This window comes from Sitophilus oryzae, unplaced genomic scaffold, assembly GCF_002938485.1.
Source record: "Sitophilus oryzae breed Bouriz unplaced genomic scaffold, Soryzae_2.0 scaffold_1576_pilon_pilon, whole genome shotgun sequence".
NCBI lineage: Eukaryota > Metazoa > Arthropoda > Insecta > Coleoptera > Curculionidae > Sitophilus > Sitophilus oryzae.
In genome coordinates this window covers 16096872-16114067 of record NW_022146254.1, presented here as the reverse complement: position 1 = coordinate 16114067, position 17196 = coordinate 16096872, and the positions used below count along the sequence as shown (strand labels likewise).

Genomic DNA, 17196 nt, shown 5'->3' with positions numbered 1-17196 from the left:
TGGGAGAATTGTCAGATCAGGGGCTTGGAACACCCTCAAAAAGGAAATACCACTCCTGCAACTCCCAGTGGACGATATGCCAAGAACGTACAACTTTGACAAACATGTCAATGTAGTATTGAGCAATAAGAAGGATTGGAAGAGCGAAACGCTTGCCCGGCAGTTAAAAGACCATACCATAACTTGGTATACTGATGCTTCCAAAACCAATACGGGAATAGGGATCGGAGTGTTTGGGCCGAGAGCTAATTACTCCGAACCAATGGGCACTTACCCTAGTATCCTACAGGCAGAAATCTACGCTATCGAGAGATGCGTACAAGAAATAGCCATCTTATCTGATAGTCAAGCAGCGTTAAAGGCGATCAACTCAGTATCAATCAATTCGGAATTGGTCAAAGAATGCATAGAGAAGCTGAATAAATTAGGCAAAGAAAACAAAGTCCTCCTACACTCGAAAAAGTTTCTGAGGGCTTATGATCAAGAAAAATTACAGATCTTCCTGGGTCTGAGTAAGAACAATCTTCGGATTGTCACGGGGTTTTTAATAGGACACTGTCTCCTCAATGAACACCTCAGTAGATTGAAACTAAGAAGAAACGGCGAATGCAGATTCTGTGGGGAAGATGGTGAAACACCAGTACACCTCATCACTGAGTGCGCCGAGACGACAACCATTCGTGCCATGAATTTTGGTACGACTGATATTGGAGATGGAGAACTACCCTCTATAAAACCGTCCCAGATACTGGCTTTTGTCAAAGCCCTGGAACTGTATGATGAGTTATGATTCAAGAAAGGGGGACACAATGGATCTGTAAGGTCGAAGTGATTAACCCCCCTCCCACTCATTCTAAATTCTAAAATTCTAAAAAAATTTGTACCCATTTCATCATAACTTGTTTCCATTGATTCGTAATTCACGATGAAAAATTCCAACGACGGATCATAATGAAATGAAATATGTTCTTGGACTGACATTGTTTCTAATTTTGAAATGTTACATAACGTTTCGGTCAGATGTAACACTGACCGTTATCAAGAAGTTATGCAAATCCTAAAGCTACTCAGTTTATATACTAGCGCAAAGAGATTTGTTGATTGTTTGCTCGTTTCACGGCACCATTGCTATACGTATAAAATCAGTGAGTGGCTGCCATATTGTGGAAATTTCAAATTTATGCAAGGATATCCTCCGTATTCGCCAGATTTAGTCCTCAGTGATTTAAGAAAATTCTTGTTTTAATGTGCTAATTTGTATATGTAAGCCTAGTTCTATTTACAATTTTTAAGATGATTAAGCAGCACTAAGGGTATTCTATTCCACAAATGTTAATTATGCACTAAACACATTGGGAGAAAGTAAAATGTTACTTTAATCTGAGTGGGTACGAAGATCACAAGAGCAATGAAAAGATAGATGAAATGGTCAATCAAGGTTGTATCTATCATATACAGGGTGGTCCGAACTGTATTCCGGAAACTACGGCAGCATATTTTACCGATAAAAATAAGTAAAAAAGTTCATATAAATGTATGTCCTAAAATGCTTAGTTTCGGAGATACAGGGAGTAGAAGTTTCATTTTTATTTCGATTTTTTCCAAATAATTTCTGAAGTAACGTTAATATTTGGATGAAAATTGGTGTGTGGGAGTTTTTTGATGCCGAAATTTCCGGAATACAGTTCGGAGCACACTGTATATCTGATCAGTACTATCAGTACGACCAGATGACTTCTGCTGTTCTGCAAAAGCAGAGGCAAAAGCAAGAGTAGGTGTAAACTAAATCTCTAGAATGATGCAAAATATTCACCAGAACAGAGGCAGGTAAACAGTTCATAGTAGAAAATTCGCCAAAATTTACGACAGATCTAATAAGCAAAGATAGGAAACCTGTAAAAACTGTAGTGGGTCTAGTATAGGGTTGCCAACTTTCACAATAAAAAATTAGAGGACGAGAAATTAAAAAAGAGGCACAGGCGAAACATTTTTTGAAATCTAATGTCTAGAATTTACGGAAAAAATATGTCAACGGTATGCGATTGACGGTCTTTTTTACTTTCTTAAAAATATTTATACGCAAAACTTGTTCAAATAAAACAAACCACTTTCAACAAAGCTTTTTGTTTCAAGACATAAGTTAAGTACTAAACATAAAATAGTTAAACATGTTTATCGCTTCCACAAATATTTCTTTGTTTCCTTTTCTGTATAAATGAGTGGGAGTAGCGAGAGACACAAATTCACAATTTTTTAAAGCATTTTGGCGATAGACGGATCTTTTTCCGATTTTGAGTTTGGTATGTAAAAAAGAGGACTTTTTCAATACGTGAGAGAAAAGAGGACATTGAGATCAAAAAGAGGACTGGCCTCTGGAATAGAGGACGGTTGGCAACCCTACTCGTAGTCTAATAGAGTTTACTAACAGATTGCAAGCTCAATAGACACTTATAGCTGATGGGGTGATGGAGTTCACAGACAAAGTCATCTATACGCGCAAATTCTGTAAATCAGAAGAAGAAACTCTGCAATTTTATTTAGGTATATTTTTCTTGTAGTATAAGATTATAAGATGATTAAAAGTCCATTATAAGCCTCCAACAGTTGGTTTGGTTTGGTATGGTAGGAGAATGTAGTCAATGAATGGGACTTGCCATTAACACAAAGAAAACAAAAATCATGGTTGTCACGAGAGAGGTGGATGAGTGTAGAAACGTCATCTTAACATACGAAGGAAAATTCATAGAACGAGTCAAAAAATTCGTAAAAGTACCTAGGAGCTTACCTTCACTTGAACTGGTCATCTGACAGGGACATTAAGTGCAGAATCGAGCAAGCCCGGGGCGTATTCCTGAAATTTAAAAAAGTCTTCACCTGTAGCGATTTCGACCTTCAGCTTCGGTTGAGATTTGTGGAATTGTACGTCTGGTCGGTACTCCTCTACGGCGTGGAGAGTTGGACACTAAAAGCAAGTGCCGTAAACAGACTGGAAGCTTTCGAAATGTGGATATACCGCAGAATCCTCAAGATATCATGGACGGCCAAGAATTAATAGAGAACGTGAACTCTTCAACACTATAAAAAAAAGAAAGACCGCATACCTGGGTCGCGTCATGCATAACCATAAATACCACATTTCTCCAGTTGATTATCGAGGGCAGAAGAGGGTTGGGACGGAAAAAAATGTCTGTGGCTGCGGAACATAAGATAGTGGACAGGCATTAGTAACATATAGTGTGACCAACGGATCTGTAGCTACGGGGTATCGGCAGGGGAACGCAGTTGTAAACAAAACACGCCCAATTTCATTCATAAAATAGGCATGGGCGTACGGTGTTTTATGAAAATAATGTGTATCATAAATATAATATTCAGATTAATAATTTTTTCAAAAAACTTTATGCTCTTTGAATCGTTACTGTTGAGTTAGCAGATAAACACACTAAAAGCTTTTATTAAAGCTCCCTTAAATATTTTGAATCATTTTATTATTATGTGTTGTTAATATAATAGAAGAAATAATTACAGCTGGGGGTTGGAACCTTTGGTCTTACACAGCAAAATAAAACACTAAATCAGTACAATACACCAAAACACTTTTAATTTTACACTGAACGCACGTTTCGCTAACCATGTCTGCCATCAGCAGATGATCAAGACTGAATCTTGAGGTATATTTATTTATATATCTGTACTAACTATATTTTTTTCTATAATACATAATTTTAGATATAACTATTTCCAGCAAAAAAAATCTTGAAAATAGTTAACTTTGGAAACGCAAACAAAACATAATTTTACTCACCAGTAGATCCAATATTGTCTATTACACCAGATAATGTGATAATGTGAACAATGATATTGTCTATTACACCAGATGTCGCTCCGCCAACACTTTTTTTAAGGTTAGGTCATTGTCGACCCATATGTTTCATCCAAATAGATAATACTTGGCTATATTTTCGAATTTCGCGTATATATTTATATTTCTCTCTGCAATTTAATGGGCCGCTCCATTAATATTTATCTGTTATTTTGACATTTACGCCAAAAATTCATTTGATTTTATAACCCCCTTAGCGTTTCCCTGCCAAAGGAAAATTCGATTCTTCCTGCAATTTTTGCAAAAGCTTTCTAATTGTGGGGACGAGTTTGAATTCGAGATAAAATCTATTTGTCAAATTCCTGACCACTTGGAAAAAGTCGTCGAGCGTTTCAACAGCAGTCTCACGTGGTCGTTTCTTTCCAGGGCTGGATATCATTTTATCGGGGTTAGTTTCCAGCCTTTTTTTATCTTCTGTGTGAATTTTTTTTATAGCCGATACGCTAACTCCGGTATAAAGAAATATCCGCTCAAGTTTTCGTTTAAGCGGCAACTTAAGCGAACTCTCTGTAGCTTCTTCGTCGCAAACCCTATTATGAACACAAGGAAATAAACCAAATGAGATTTCATCCACGTTTATTTATATTTATTTTAGTTAGCTAAAATATTTAGGTAAAATGTGTGCTTTTTATTTTAGCCAATATTTAATTTTAATATTCTAATTATATTATTATTATTCTACTTACCTATATAAATTAGCTATTATTTCTCTTGTCTGACTATGTAGCGTCTTACCCTTAACAAATTTATTCATTTTAAAATACAAATATACGATCAAACTTGATATTAATAATTAAAAACTACGAACGAAAAACATTATAACAAGATAACAAAACAATAAAACACAACTATCAAATATACGAAAAATATAGGAATAAAGTTTAGGATAACCGGTATAAAATAATGAAATAAAGTAATAATGATCAAGAGAATGACACCGCCACTGGATATTTCAATAGTATTCAATATTCCTACTCTTTTCAGAAGAGACCGTGAAGTTGGGGATAAAGCAAGCGAATAGGAAAGGCGTAAAAGCCATTGCAACCGCGTGGTAACAAATCCTGTGACGTACTCTCGCCAATCATGTTCGATGAAAAGGCGGCCATGTGCGGCGATGCCGGTTTGCCAATGATATCGTTGAAAAATCTTCAACTTTCATAATAAGCAGATTATACAGAATGAAAGAAATAAGTTATTAAATAAAACATATCGAACAATATGAACTCACGTTAAAATTCCTTAGTAATATACGTCAGAATATATGCTAAACACATTATATATAATAAAAATATATTAAATTTATAGTTCATGTCTGGCAATTTTGCAATTTTATAGATAAACGTGGCAATGTCGATTTTTTTTCTCGCATTCCTTCCGTAGCTTCAGATCCGCTGGTCAAACAGTACAGTCGTTGATCCACACAGCGAGAGATAGGGAAGCCATGGAAAGTGTGGTCGCAAACATCCATTAATGGATAAGCAGAGAAAGAAGAAGATAAGCTTCCAAAATGGTTTGCTCCATTTCAATCGTTGCAAATTACTTAATTTTTGAACTAAGCACACTACACTTTTGATAATATGTCATTGAACAATCAATTAAAATTTTGAACTTGGTCGAATTTGGTTAAGTGAGTGGCATAGCCTGGCAAATATATAAGTAGTTTTTTTGTAGTGGGCTACAAAAAAGCTATTGGCAAAGAGCTATATGGAAAATTCTGTCAAGAAGTTTTTTTTTGAGAAGAGTAAATGAAAACTAAAAGTGTAAAACAAACATCCAGAAATAAGAAATAATTTATAGTAGGTTGAATAATATAGGTGTTTAAGCTCCAAGCTGAAACTTAAATATCGAATAAATAACCAGTTATCCGCACCGTATCTAAACAATAATTTAATCTGAAAAAAACTATAAACCTTTTAGTCCGCCGCCTTTGTCTTCTTATGTATGCAATCAGCGGACATAAATCTTGAAAGCAGGAACAACCTCATAAAAACTAACTGTTATCTTGGAGTTTGAGCAGCATCGGGCAGTTAGAAAACTTTATTTTCTAAGGAAAAATGAAAGATAGTAATAATACTGTGAAAAAGTTTATGGTGTACTTGCCCGGTCGTTTGTCATTAACGTAGGCTTAGAGTTTTTGTACTTATTCCATTAATGGTAATAGTATTATACATATAATTACCGCTAAAAAGATTGCATCAAAAATAAAGCGGTTTATTACTGAAATGTTGCAATACGAAATACGAAAATCATATATGGATGGCTTTTTGGCTTTGTCTATCAATCTCGTCAGCTATAAATGTCTATTGAGCTGTCAGCTTGCAGTGTCCGGTCGGTAGACCTTACTAGACCCTTCACTACAGTTTTTACATGTTTCCTATCTTTGCTTATTAGATCAGGTGAACTGTTTGCCTCTGTCTCTGTCATTGTGAATATTTTACACCATTCTAGAGATTTGTTGGACACCTACTCTTTGGTGGCCAATTTGTGATTACTTTTGCAGAACAATAGAAGTTATATGGTCGTATGAATGGTACTTGTTTGGCTACTTCATCTACATTTTCGTTGGCTTTGTGATCCTCGTACCTCCTCAGAATAACGTTGTTACTTTCTTCCAGTGTCCTTAATCCACTATTGACATCTATGGAATCGACTATCTTTAATACTTCTTGGTTATCTTGAAATTTCTGAATAGAACTAGGCTTACACAGAATATATACAGGGTGAGCAAAGATTTTTAGGTGTAGTAGATTTCGACCGCAGAAACGTGTCTACGAGTTTTTTTGGCGAAAAAGTTTTTGAAAATTTGAATTTTTTTGATAAAATTTTTGGATTTTTTTTAGTTTTAAGTTACAAAACCTAATTTGTTGATAATATGGCAATAACATAGGTAGAATATAAATTTACAAGAAAGAAAACCCAGACATGATAAAGAAAAAAATCGAAAAAACATTTTTAATTTTCATTTAAAAAATATAATAAATATCTCAAAAACACAGAAAAAATCCCGTGGTTCTCAAAATTTAAGCAAAAAAACATTTTTTTTATTTTTATTCAAAGTAAAATAACTCAGTTATTTTGGACTTATTTGAGAAACTAATGTTATGAAAAAATATGTTTATTTTAACAAGATCTACCAGCCCTGAAAATATTTGCAGTTATTTAGGACTCAAATTTTACAAAAAACAAGTTTTTTTTCCTAAAACTACATTGAAGACGTGTGTTGCGTATACGTGTAAGAAGTGTCTCCAAGATGGTCATTATTTAATCATGTTTTCAGGAAAAAACTAGCCAGTCTTTCTTGGCTCTTTGTCGCTCTGAGGTCCATACCTTCTCAGGTTGCCTTTGCCGCCCCTTTTTATCAATTCTCGCAATTGAATGCAGTGTTGCAATGTCGTCCTTATAAATCCAGAAGAAAGAATGCGACCGGCCGCATATTCCGCGATCCTCTACGTCTGACATTCTCTCTCGCGAATGGCATCTATTTATTTCGTTCGTTTGAGTCTCGGGCCCGTTGCTCGGACGCTTCTCTTTTTTTGCGTAAAGTTCGAGGTTCCGCCGCTGATGCGGGGACCGTCTTTTCCTTTTGCACGCCGATGCCGGTTAATTTCCGCGAAAAAGTCTTTCGTTTTGTTTGTGTAATAGCGATGCGTATACTACGCCACTGGTCATCAAACAGTGGCAGCGCGTGATTGGATAGTTTGGGGGTGCACAACAAAAATGGCCAGACTTCCGTCATTGTGACGAACAGTGATTCAGATGCAATATCCGTCACGAAGATTTAAGCTTGATTTTGACAAAGACATGACAATACGACTAAGAAGAAGATGTTTAAATCACTCTGTATATATTTTTATTATACTGTATTTTTATTGCACCGAGTTACAGTACCGATAAGAGCACTCCTCGACTTAACAGAAATTAAATAAAGACCAATTTGCCATCGCGTTCCCATTAAACTCAACTCAACCGCCAAGTCGGTACCGATTTTTACGTCCGTCTTGCTTGACCGATTCCGTTTCGCAATTACCTATTTAACGCCCGGCAATAGCTGCGCCATTTTTCATCCCTCCCCACTTGAATTTCCCGCCACCGCCGATCGCCATAGAACAAACAAACGCAGCTTATTAGTGGCAAACCGGTCGTTTCTGTTTTGATTTTTTCCGCGTAGTATTTAGTAAAACCGCGGACGGACTGGCTTTGTGTGTATAGTTGCATAAGAGCCAGGTGCAGCTTGTTAGAAACGTATTAAAGCTTGTAGGTTTTGTTTTTGCGACCTGATTGAAAATAACTTTGAAAATTGTTAGATCAAACAGTACATATTTCAACAAGTTTGGATGTTTTAAATGCATTTTATATTAATCATAATTAATGAACTTAAGCGTGATCTAATGTTGACCTGAAATATAAATATTTTTGAGGTTTGTAATTCGATTATAAATTATAAACTTTAAATATTATAATCTAATAAGATTTTAGGAACATTTAAAGATGGATCAGATCAGATCTTTAATTTAAATTTCAATATTAGTTTTACGTTAGATAAAACGGAATACTCACGAAAGTTTTACGATTTTAGATCTGCCTTTGGTAAAGACCATTGAAGATTATAGTATCAATCATAGCATTGTGTTTAGTGAATTTGATTTGAATGATGACAGAAAAATATTAGATTTTTACTAAAAAATTGTATTTATGATTCAAATTTTATTCGTAAACACACAAAGCCAATTGGGAAAATAGTATAGTTTGGTAAACATATCTAAACAATTTCGTAAAATGATATTATTTTGTGGAACTATGTAGAAATATTAGATTTTTAAAAGTCGCTTAGATGCTATTAGTATATCCATGTAATACATCCATATACGCTAATGACATAGTCCTAATTGCCAATGCAATAGGCAATAGAAGACGATCGACGACAACTTAAAACCGAAATTAACGAAATAATGGAACGATGGCGAACATACTGCGGAACACTACATAAAGAAAAAGATCCTCAGCCTAGTTGCTCTTTCCACAGTGATATAATTAATGAAGAACCAGACATACTGAGATCGGAAATTGAAGCAGCAATAAAAAACCTAAAACATCATAAAGCCCCGGGACCAGATCACATCATGGCCGAAATGCTCCAAGCGTCGGGAGATTTTGGTGTGGACATCTTGCACAAGTTATGTAATGGATAATGGCCATCAGATTGGACCGATTGTTCCATAATAACCATCCACAAAAAGGGATCTCCAGCCAAATGCGACAACTTTCGTACCATTGCGCTAATTTCACATGCCAGTAAGATTCTTCTTCATATCATTAACGAAAGGTTAAAACCGTATATTCAACCACAAATCCCTCCAGAGCAAGCAGGATTCACAAGAGGTCGAGGAACACGTGAACAAATTTTGAATATCCGTCAGATTATCGAAAAGGTCCGAGAATTTAACAATCCGCTCTATATTTCTTTCATAAACTATCAAAAAGCTTTTGACAAAGTCAAATGGTCAAAACTATGAATGGTTCTTAGAGAAATGGCCGTGCGTCTTCATTTGATTTCATTGATCCAGAATCTCTATGTAAATACCAAAAGTAGAATTACCATCAATGGCGTTACTTCGGAAGACTTCCAGCCTACCTGTAGTGTTAGGCAGGGGTGCATACTATCTCCTCGTTATTCAATATATATATATATATATATATATATATATATATATATATATATATATATATATATATATATATATATATATATATATATATATATATATATATATATATATATATATATATATATATATATATATATATACTAATATATCATGAGAAGGGCATTGGAACATTGGCAAGGGGGGATAACAATTAATGGTCACAAAATTACCAACCTCAGATTTGCAGACGATACGATTCTAGCGAGAAACGAGGAAGAGTTACTGCAGCTTCTAAAATTTGTTGAAGACGAAAGCGAGAAACTTGGACTTGAAATTAATCCAGTCAGAAATGAAAAAAATTGACGCAACTGAGATGTACTCTGGCGACTTATTTTGTGTCCAAGGATCCAAATAAGAAATAAAAAATCTGTGTTCCATAAGAAAAAATATAATTTTGGTGTAAATCTTAGTTCTGACATACCCTGTACATTTCAAAATAATTTTAAATTATGCACATGGTCTTCCCACATGTTCCCATAAAATATTTTGTTTCTACATATTTCCGTTTTCGTATAATCAATCGACGCGAATGAGTTGCGCCACCCCGTATATAGGTGTTCCATTAAAAAAATATTCGCGATCCACTCACACTTTTTTGAGCCACCCTTTAGAAGTTCAAATATTTTCCTCAAATACATCCTAATAGATACTTTATGTCTGGACTACAAAATTCATAAGTTTTTTATTATTAGAACCACAGATGCCCGACGCACTATTGCCGGACCCTGTAGAATCAAGGTTATTACATTGTTGGTGATAAATTAAATATTAGTATTGTGAACATTTTATTCCACCCGACTCTAGTTCGACATATGCTCAACGAATTGTGATCCTAAACCGACCAATCAAATGTAAAGTTTCAGGCATCCGCGTCCGCTTCTCGCAAAAAACAAAAATTTTGTTTTTTAGGAAGCATCGCGCTGAACATCTAGGTGCGTGGCGAGGTGCGAGGCTCCAGTATGTTTTGACGCATAAATTTGCACATGTTTGATTCAGCATCGCCGGATGGCGAGGTGAATGGCGCATCGAGATGAATCGCATCGAGATGAAATGCCCCGCACTATGTTTGTACGATAGTCGCGATGCATCCTACGCGCACTTACTCGCCGTTTTAAAACAGTGCGCGTAGGATGCATCGCGGCTAGCATCCTGGCGAGCAGCGCAGCTAGCATCTTGACGAACATCGCATCGAGATGCCTCACTATGTTTGCGCCCATAGTGTATGTAGAATGTAGAATGAGTGAGAGGGGGGGGGAGGGGGCGGTTAATCACTGCGACCTTAAAGATCTATTGTGCCCCCCTTCCTTCAGTTATAACTCATTACACAGTCTATAACCCTTTTTTAGTCTATAGATGCGTGACAATTAGTGTTTCTAAGGCTATACACCCCCAAATTATTGAACCACGCAGCGTCACTATTTTTAATTCATAGATTTTATTAAAAAAAATATTTTTTTGTTATGCCCATGTAGCATTAACTAAGTGAAACATTACAGTAGGTATCTGAACTCCAGGATTACTACTCGAATACATTTTATTGCAAAATCTGATGTTTTCAACATAACTTTATACGATTCTGAGTAGACACCATTATTTTCATTATTATTTCAATTTTAATCAAACATTGATACTTTTATTGCAAATAACAAGTATAACTTTTTTGCATAATAATAAAACTTAGCAAGAAATAATATTGTTTCTAAAATAATTTAATTATGTTTAAAAAATCTCTCGACCCCATTAAAAATATCCAGAAATATATTACTTAATGATTAAATATCCTCATTGACGAGCCATTTAATTAGAAACCATTGAAATAATAATAAAACATGCAGTTCTTGAAATCCATTCGTTTAATCAAATTTTGAAATTGAAAACACCTATTTTACATTTACAGAATTTCAGGCGATTTCTGGGTATACTTCTGACCTCGCAAATCAGTTCTATATTTCTTTCTAAATAAATAAAATGTAAAAAATTATACAAACTCGAATTAGTTACATCATTTATCGTTCAAGAATGGCTAGACCAATTTTAATGATCTTTGATTTGTTGGATTCGTCTCCGCTCAGAATAGCAGAATAACTATTAAAATACTGGAAAATTTCAGGCAAACAATATACAGAAAATTATTTTTTAAATAAGTTAAGTTTGGAAATCCGCCGTTTTCGGCAATTGACGTCTAACGTCACGCACGCTAAATACATTAATATATACCGCATGATCGAAAAAAAATGGCATCCAGTTAATTATTTATATATTTCTTTTGATCATAAATAAAAATAATATTAGTATTTTAATAAAGCACGCTTTTAGATGTTTCAAAAAACTTTTAATAAGAGTAACTTTAACTCTACATATATGTTTCGGCTTGTTAGGCCTTTTTCAGGAGTTTTTTAAGAACTAATCGTCTAACTACACTGTAACTATATATATATTTGCTATGGGGGTGGGTTCAGAGAGTTTACAATAGGGGTAATAAAAAATGTAGAGAGAATTTAGAAATCCTTGTTGGTCGTTAACATTATTTTCGTTTTTAACAGATTTTAATATTTCTAACTGTTCAATGAAATTTAAGCGTCTACCTTTTGTTTCTCTGTGTAGTAACTTAATTGAGTTTTCATTAATTTTGTGATTATTTACTATACAATGAGTTGCAAGACCAGAACTATGCTGGAGATTATTAATAGACTTTACATGTTCTTTAATCCTTATATCTAAATTTCTACCTGTTTGGCCTATGTACACGGCATCACAATCATTGCAATCCACTCTATATACCAGACTTATTTTTGACATTAGTTTTGTCTTTATTATTTAATAAAATTTGACCTAAATTTCTTTTATTTACGTTAATAATTTTACATCCTATTTTATTGAGATTATTTAATATTTTGTTAGTTAAATTAGGAATGTAGTTTAAAAGTCGATAATTGTTATTGTCTTTAGAATTAGCGGAATAAAAATTTTTCATTAATATTTTCTTTTGTTTTTCTTTAGCATATTATCAATAAGGGAACACTTATATCCATTGTTGATGGCGATTTGTTTAATAATATTTAACTCTTTTTTAAAATTCTCTGGGCTCAATGAAAACATTACTAATCTATGAATTAAACTATGAAAGGGTGACATTTTGATTTGCCAGGATTGGTGTGATTGACTATGTATTACAATGTCTGTGGTAGTGGGTTTTCTGTAAATATCAAATTGTAATCTATTAGACTGTTTTATAATTGTAACATCAAGAAAATTGATGGTATTAATACCTTTTTCAATAGTAAATTGTATTCTCGGGTTAATTGAATTTAATAATGTTAAAAAACTGTTTAAATTTCTCTCGGTGCCTGACCAAATACAAAAAATGTCATCTACATATCTTGCCCAATAATTTATTTTTGATATTAAACTACTCTTGTTTTTAAATAGCTTCTTTTAATATAGTTACAGTGTAGTTAGACGATTAGTTCTTAAAAAACTCTTGAAAAAGGCCTAACAAGCCGAAACATATATGTAGAGTTAAAGTTACTCTTATTAAAAGTTTTTTGAAACATCTAAAAGCGTGCTTTATTAAAATACTAATATTTCAACGATGTTTCACAAGGAACCAACCACAGCTTCAGTACAATTTATTAAAAATAATATTTGAAATAATAATTTTTACTTCAGCTTTAAAAGCACTTTGTTCTTATAATTTCTTTCTTTCTATGCTAATATTTAAATTTCAATATTTGAAAAAGATATTTGGAGTAAAAGTGAAAAAATATGGTGAGGTGTGAAAATAACAGAAGTATACTAATTGTTTAATAGTCATACTATAGCTGAACATTTGTTATATTATGGTAAAGTGTGATAATAATGGCAATATGTGTTGTTTCTATTGAATTAAAATATCAAAAAATGCCGGATAAGTCGTACTGATTCAATACCAAATTCTACACCTTTTTTAATGTGTTGAATATAAATTTAATTACAAAAAGTGTTTATATACTGGACTTACTGCTAATCTAACTGGTAGTGATGGGATCACTCGAGGGAAATTCCGCTCGAGTGCTCGATTAATGAAATAACCGATCGCTCGATTATGAACGAGCGAAGCAAGTGACGAGTACCAAGCGACGAAAGCAAGCGATTCGAGAATGAAATAAATTGAAATCCGATTTTAATGTGACATACTCGATAAAAAGCCGAGCGAATTTTCTACATACATTGCAGGTAGCAAAATTATACGACGCCGTATATATATTTATCCGTTGCGTATCTGAGAGACAAAATTTTACGACCTACATCGACATTGTTTTGAAATAAACTAAATCAAGCGATCAAGCGAATCGCTCGACGCTTGCTACTTGCCATTCATCACCAAAAGAATATGTGCCCTGCGCACGCAACTTACTGCTTGGCGCTTGGTGTTAACGAGTACTTACAAGCGGCGGATAAAATACCGTATTTCTAAATACGAGTGATATTTCGCTCGAGCGATCACTCGGTTATTGCAATCGCTTCATACTCGAGTACTCGATTATTGAAATTAATCGGTTTTTCCTATCACTACTAACTGGAGCTATCGTTAATAAAATTTTGAATTGCTAGTATTTTTACCGAATTAATTTGTACATCATATGACCTTATAGAACTTTTGGAGTCAACGGAATTCTAGTCCCGTATACACTTAACGCTCTGAGGTAAACCTGTGAGTTTTGCGTGTTAGACAAAGAGGAAGTAATAAAAAGAGAGATGACAGATTGTATAGTAAAAATTAGAACAGCATTCACTAGTGCTGCTGTGACAACAGGACAGACTAATCTTTTGGCGAAGGCAGCGGAATAGTCCACGGAATATTAGGAGACCCTGTATATCTTCATATAATATACAGGATAAGTCTTAAATAAGTGCAAATATTTTTATAAAATTTTTCTTTTGAAAATTTGAATTTTGAAATTTTTAATTAAACAACATAATACCTTCATAATAAGGCAACATATAGAGTAGGTAAATATACAAGAAAGATCCAGAGGTTCTCAAAATTTAAGCAAAAATTATGTTTTTTTTTAATTTTTAAAATAAAATATCTAGGTTATTTTGGAATTATATGAAAAACGGCAAAAAAATAATAAATATGTTTCTTTTATCGAGATCTACCAGCCCTGAAAATATTTGCACCTATTTAAGTCTCACCCTGTATATAAAAAACACAAAATAAGTCGTTAATAATCTAACAACTTTTTTTTTTTATTTCAGATACATGTTTGAATACAAATAGAAGCATAATTTTTGAGAGCATCAATATAAAAAGTAATAGTCTGGTAAGTTAAGCTTCATTCATGTTTTTTAATTATAAAAAATATACTTTAAGCCGATTTGTAGTACACTTCCAGTTTCCAGTTAAATAATAAATAATAATTCAGACATCCTGAAAAAAATTGTTATATTATTCTAGATGATATCAAAAACTATCTGAAATACTTTTAGGGAAAATAGGTACTGGCCCCATCAAACACTTCACTCATTCATAAAACACTTTCATTTCACAAATATTTAATTTCTTATCATTATTTTAAAAAAACACGAAATCAAATTACATAAATAATAATTTTCTTTACATCTGTTATTTCATTAAAGGTAAACGACTTAAATAATATTCCAAACATTACTTAAATATGTGATCTATAAGGTCATTTTAAGCACTTGATAAATAATTACATTGATAAACTTAGTTCAGACATAATTTAATGGATTCCATCTCAGTTTTGGTATTTTTTAAAGTGTAAAGCAAACTTTCTAGAGAATAAATAACCTTAATCAAATTCCGATAGTATTTGAATCCATTCAAATTAATGTGATTTTCATCATTATTGTTTAATTTTATTACACTCACTTTCTGTGAAACTGAAAATTATGTATCGTGTGTGAAATAATTTATTGGTTATCTGGTTATAAGGATTTTACTTATATTTGCTGTCTTTTTTTCACACTATATACCATACGAATAAAAAAATCGGCGTCAAAGATGGCTGGGTCGATGTTTTGGCGAGGTCAAGCCCTATAGACGTCATTACTTGGCCCGTATTGTTTTATACATTTTAATGACGCTTACTGCCCGTTTGTCTTTAAGAAGTTGTAATTTCTTTTAATATTGAGTTATACGATTTTTAAATGACGTAGTTTAAAATTGCAGGAAAATTTTTTAGATATAGATTTGTTTGTCTGGAAACATTCTATCCTTTTTAAATCTTTCTGTAATTGTTGGTCCTTATTTTTGACAAGTTCATTGTCAATTTTTGACGTCTATGAGGTCGTGACCTCGCCAAAATTATCATGAATTGCAATTCCCATTTTATAATGTCTTTGGTCATTCCCCATCCGTCTTTGACGCTGTTTTTCTTTTCGATCATACAGTTTTATGTTGTATTATTTTTATTTATGCCTTTTATCTCAAAAATTCAAATATTGCAACTAGTTTATCACAAAATTTTACCATTTTTCTCATATAGCGTACTGCCACATTAACAACAGATTTATCAGTAAGAGAGAGAAACTAAATAAGACAAGGACGCATTCGGTCCCTTTAAATATACTATTATAAAAATTTAATCATATTTCGATTCGATCGACTTTACGGACAGTGGATTTTTAAGAAACAACATTCTAATATACTCAACTTTTTGTAATAAAACTTAATATAGGTACTCAACTACTATTAAGACATGAAAACTCAAACTTTAATAATAAAAAGACTAGTGTCTGATCAGTTGGTTGTTTTTTTAGTATTCGTAAAACATATTCATTCATCAAGCAATCTTACTTTTATAATTTTTAAAGTACTTGTTTTCTCCCTTGATGTTTACACTTTTACCAAGTGACAATATAGAGAAATATTGCCCTACGAATTGGTACTTCCTTTAAGAACTTAAAACATGACAAAAATCTCAAAAAAATGCATTCCCAATTTCAACTGAGAATACATTTTTTTTTTCAAAAGGCAATAATGCATTAGAAAAAAAAACGAAGTCTGATAACCTTTTTTGTCACTTTGAAAGCAAATTTCGTTAATCAGTATGATGTTAGTATTATCAACAAATAATTAAAACATGTTTATTATTATAAAAGTACATATTTAATTATTTTATTATAACATGTTCTGTTGTAAAGTGTATACCTAGATACATACAGTGATTCTAAAAAAATATGGTACTGTGGTACTAAAATAGATATTGTATGTGAGTTATTTTAAAAATCTCTATTTTTAAAATTTCATCAGAATTAAAAATTCCTAATAAAGAAATTGTGCTATATATTCGGATTTTTTATATTAAATTTTTGATATTCCTTCAATTCTCAACACAAATATTCGTATACGTTATTAAAAACTATTAGATATAAGTGTCTAACGAATGAAAAAAGCGGTTTGTAATTATATTTTTTTAAAATTTCAATAAATAATATATAGATATACAATCTTTGAACAACCTATGGTTAATTTTTCTTTGGAAAAATACCCTACCTAGATACATTTTCTCCTTGTTTAATCCGTTATTTTAACAAGCGGCCGCCGGAAAACGTTAATCCATAGCGAATTGCTCCAAGACCACGCAAACACGTAACACT

The 17196-nt window shown here is 32.9% G+C and overlaps 1 protein-coding gene across 4 annotated transcripts in view; it reads right to left on the bottom strand.

The window, feature by feature from the left end:
* Positions 1-17196, bottom strand: part of LOC115879456 (transcriptional enhancer factor TEF-1) — a 297615-nt gene that overhangs the window by 278398 nt on the left and 2021 nt on the right. Inside the window, exon 1 of one of the 4 annotated variants that reach the window (XM_030896340.1) lies at positions 17093-17121. The exons of the other annotated variants lie outside the window; for them this stretch is intronic. Within the exon in view, the coding sequence (XP_030752200.1) occupies positions 17093-17102 (10 nt within the window). The 5' untranslated portion in view covers positions 17103-17121. Of the gene's footprint in view, positions 1-17092; positions 17122-17196 lie in introns of those variants that run through there. 4 annotated transcript variants of the gene reach the window in all.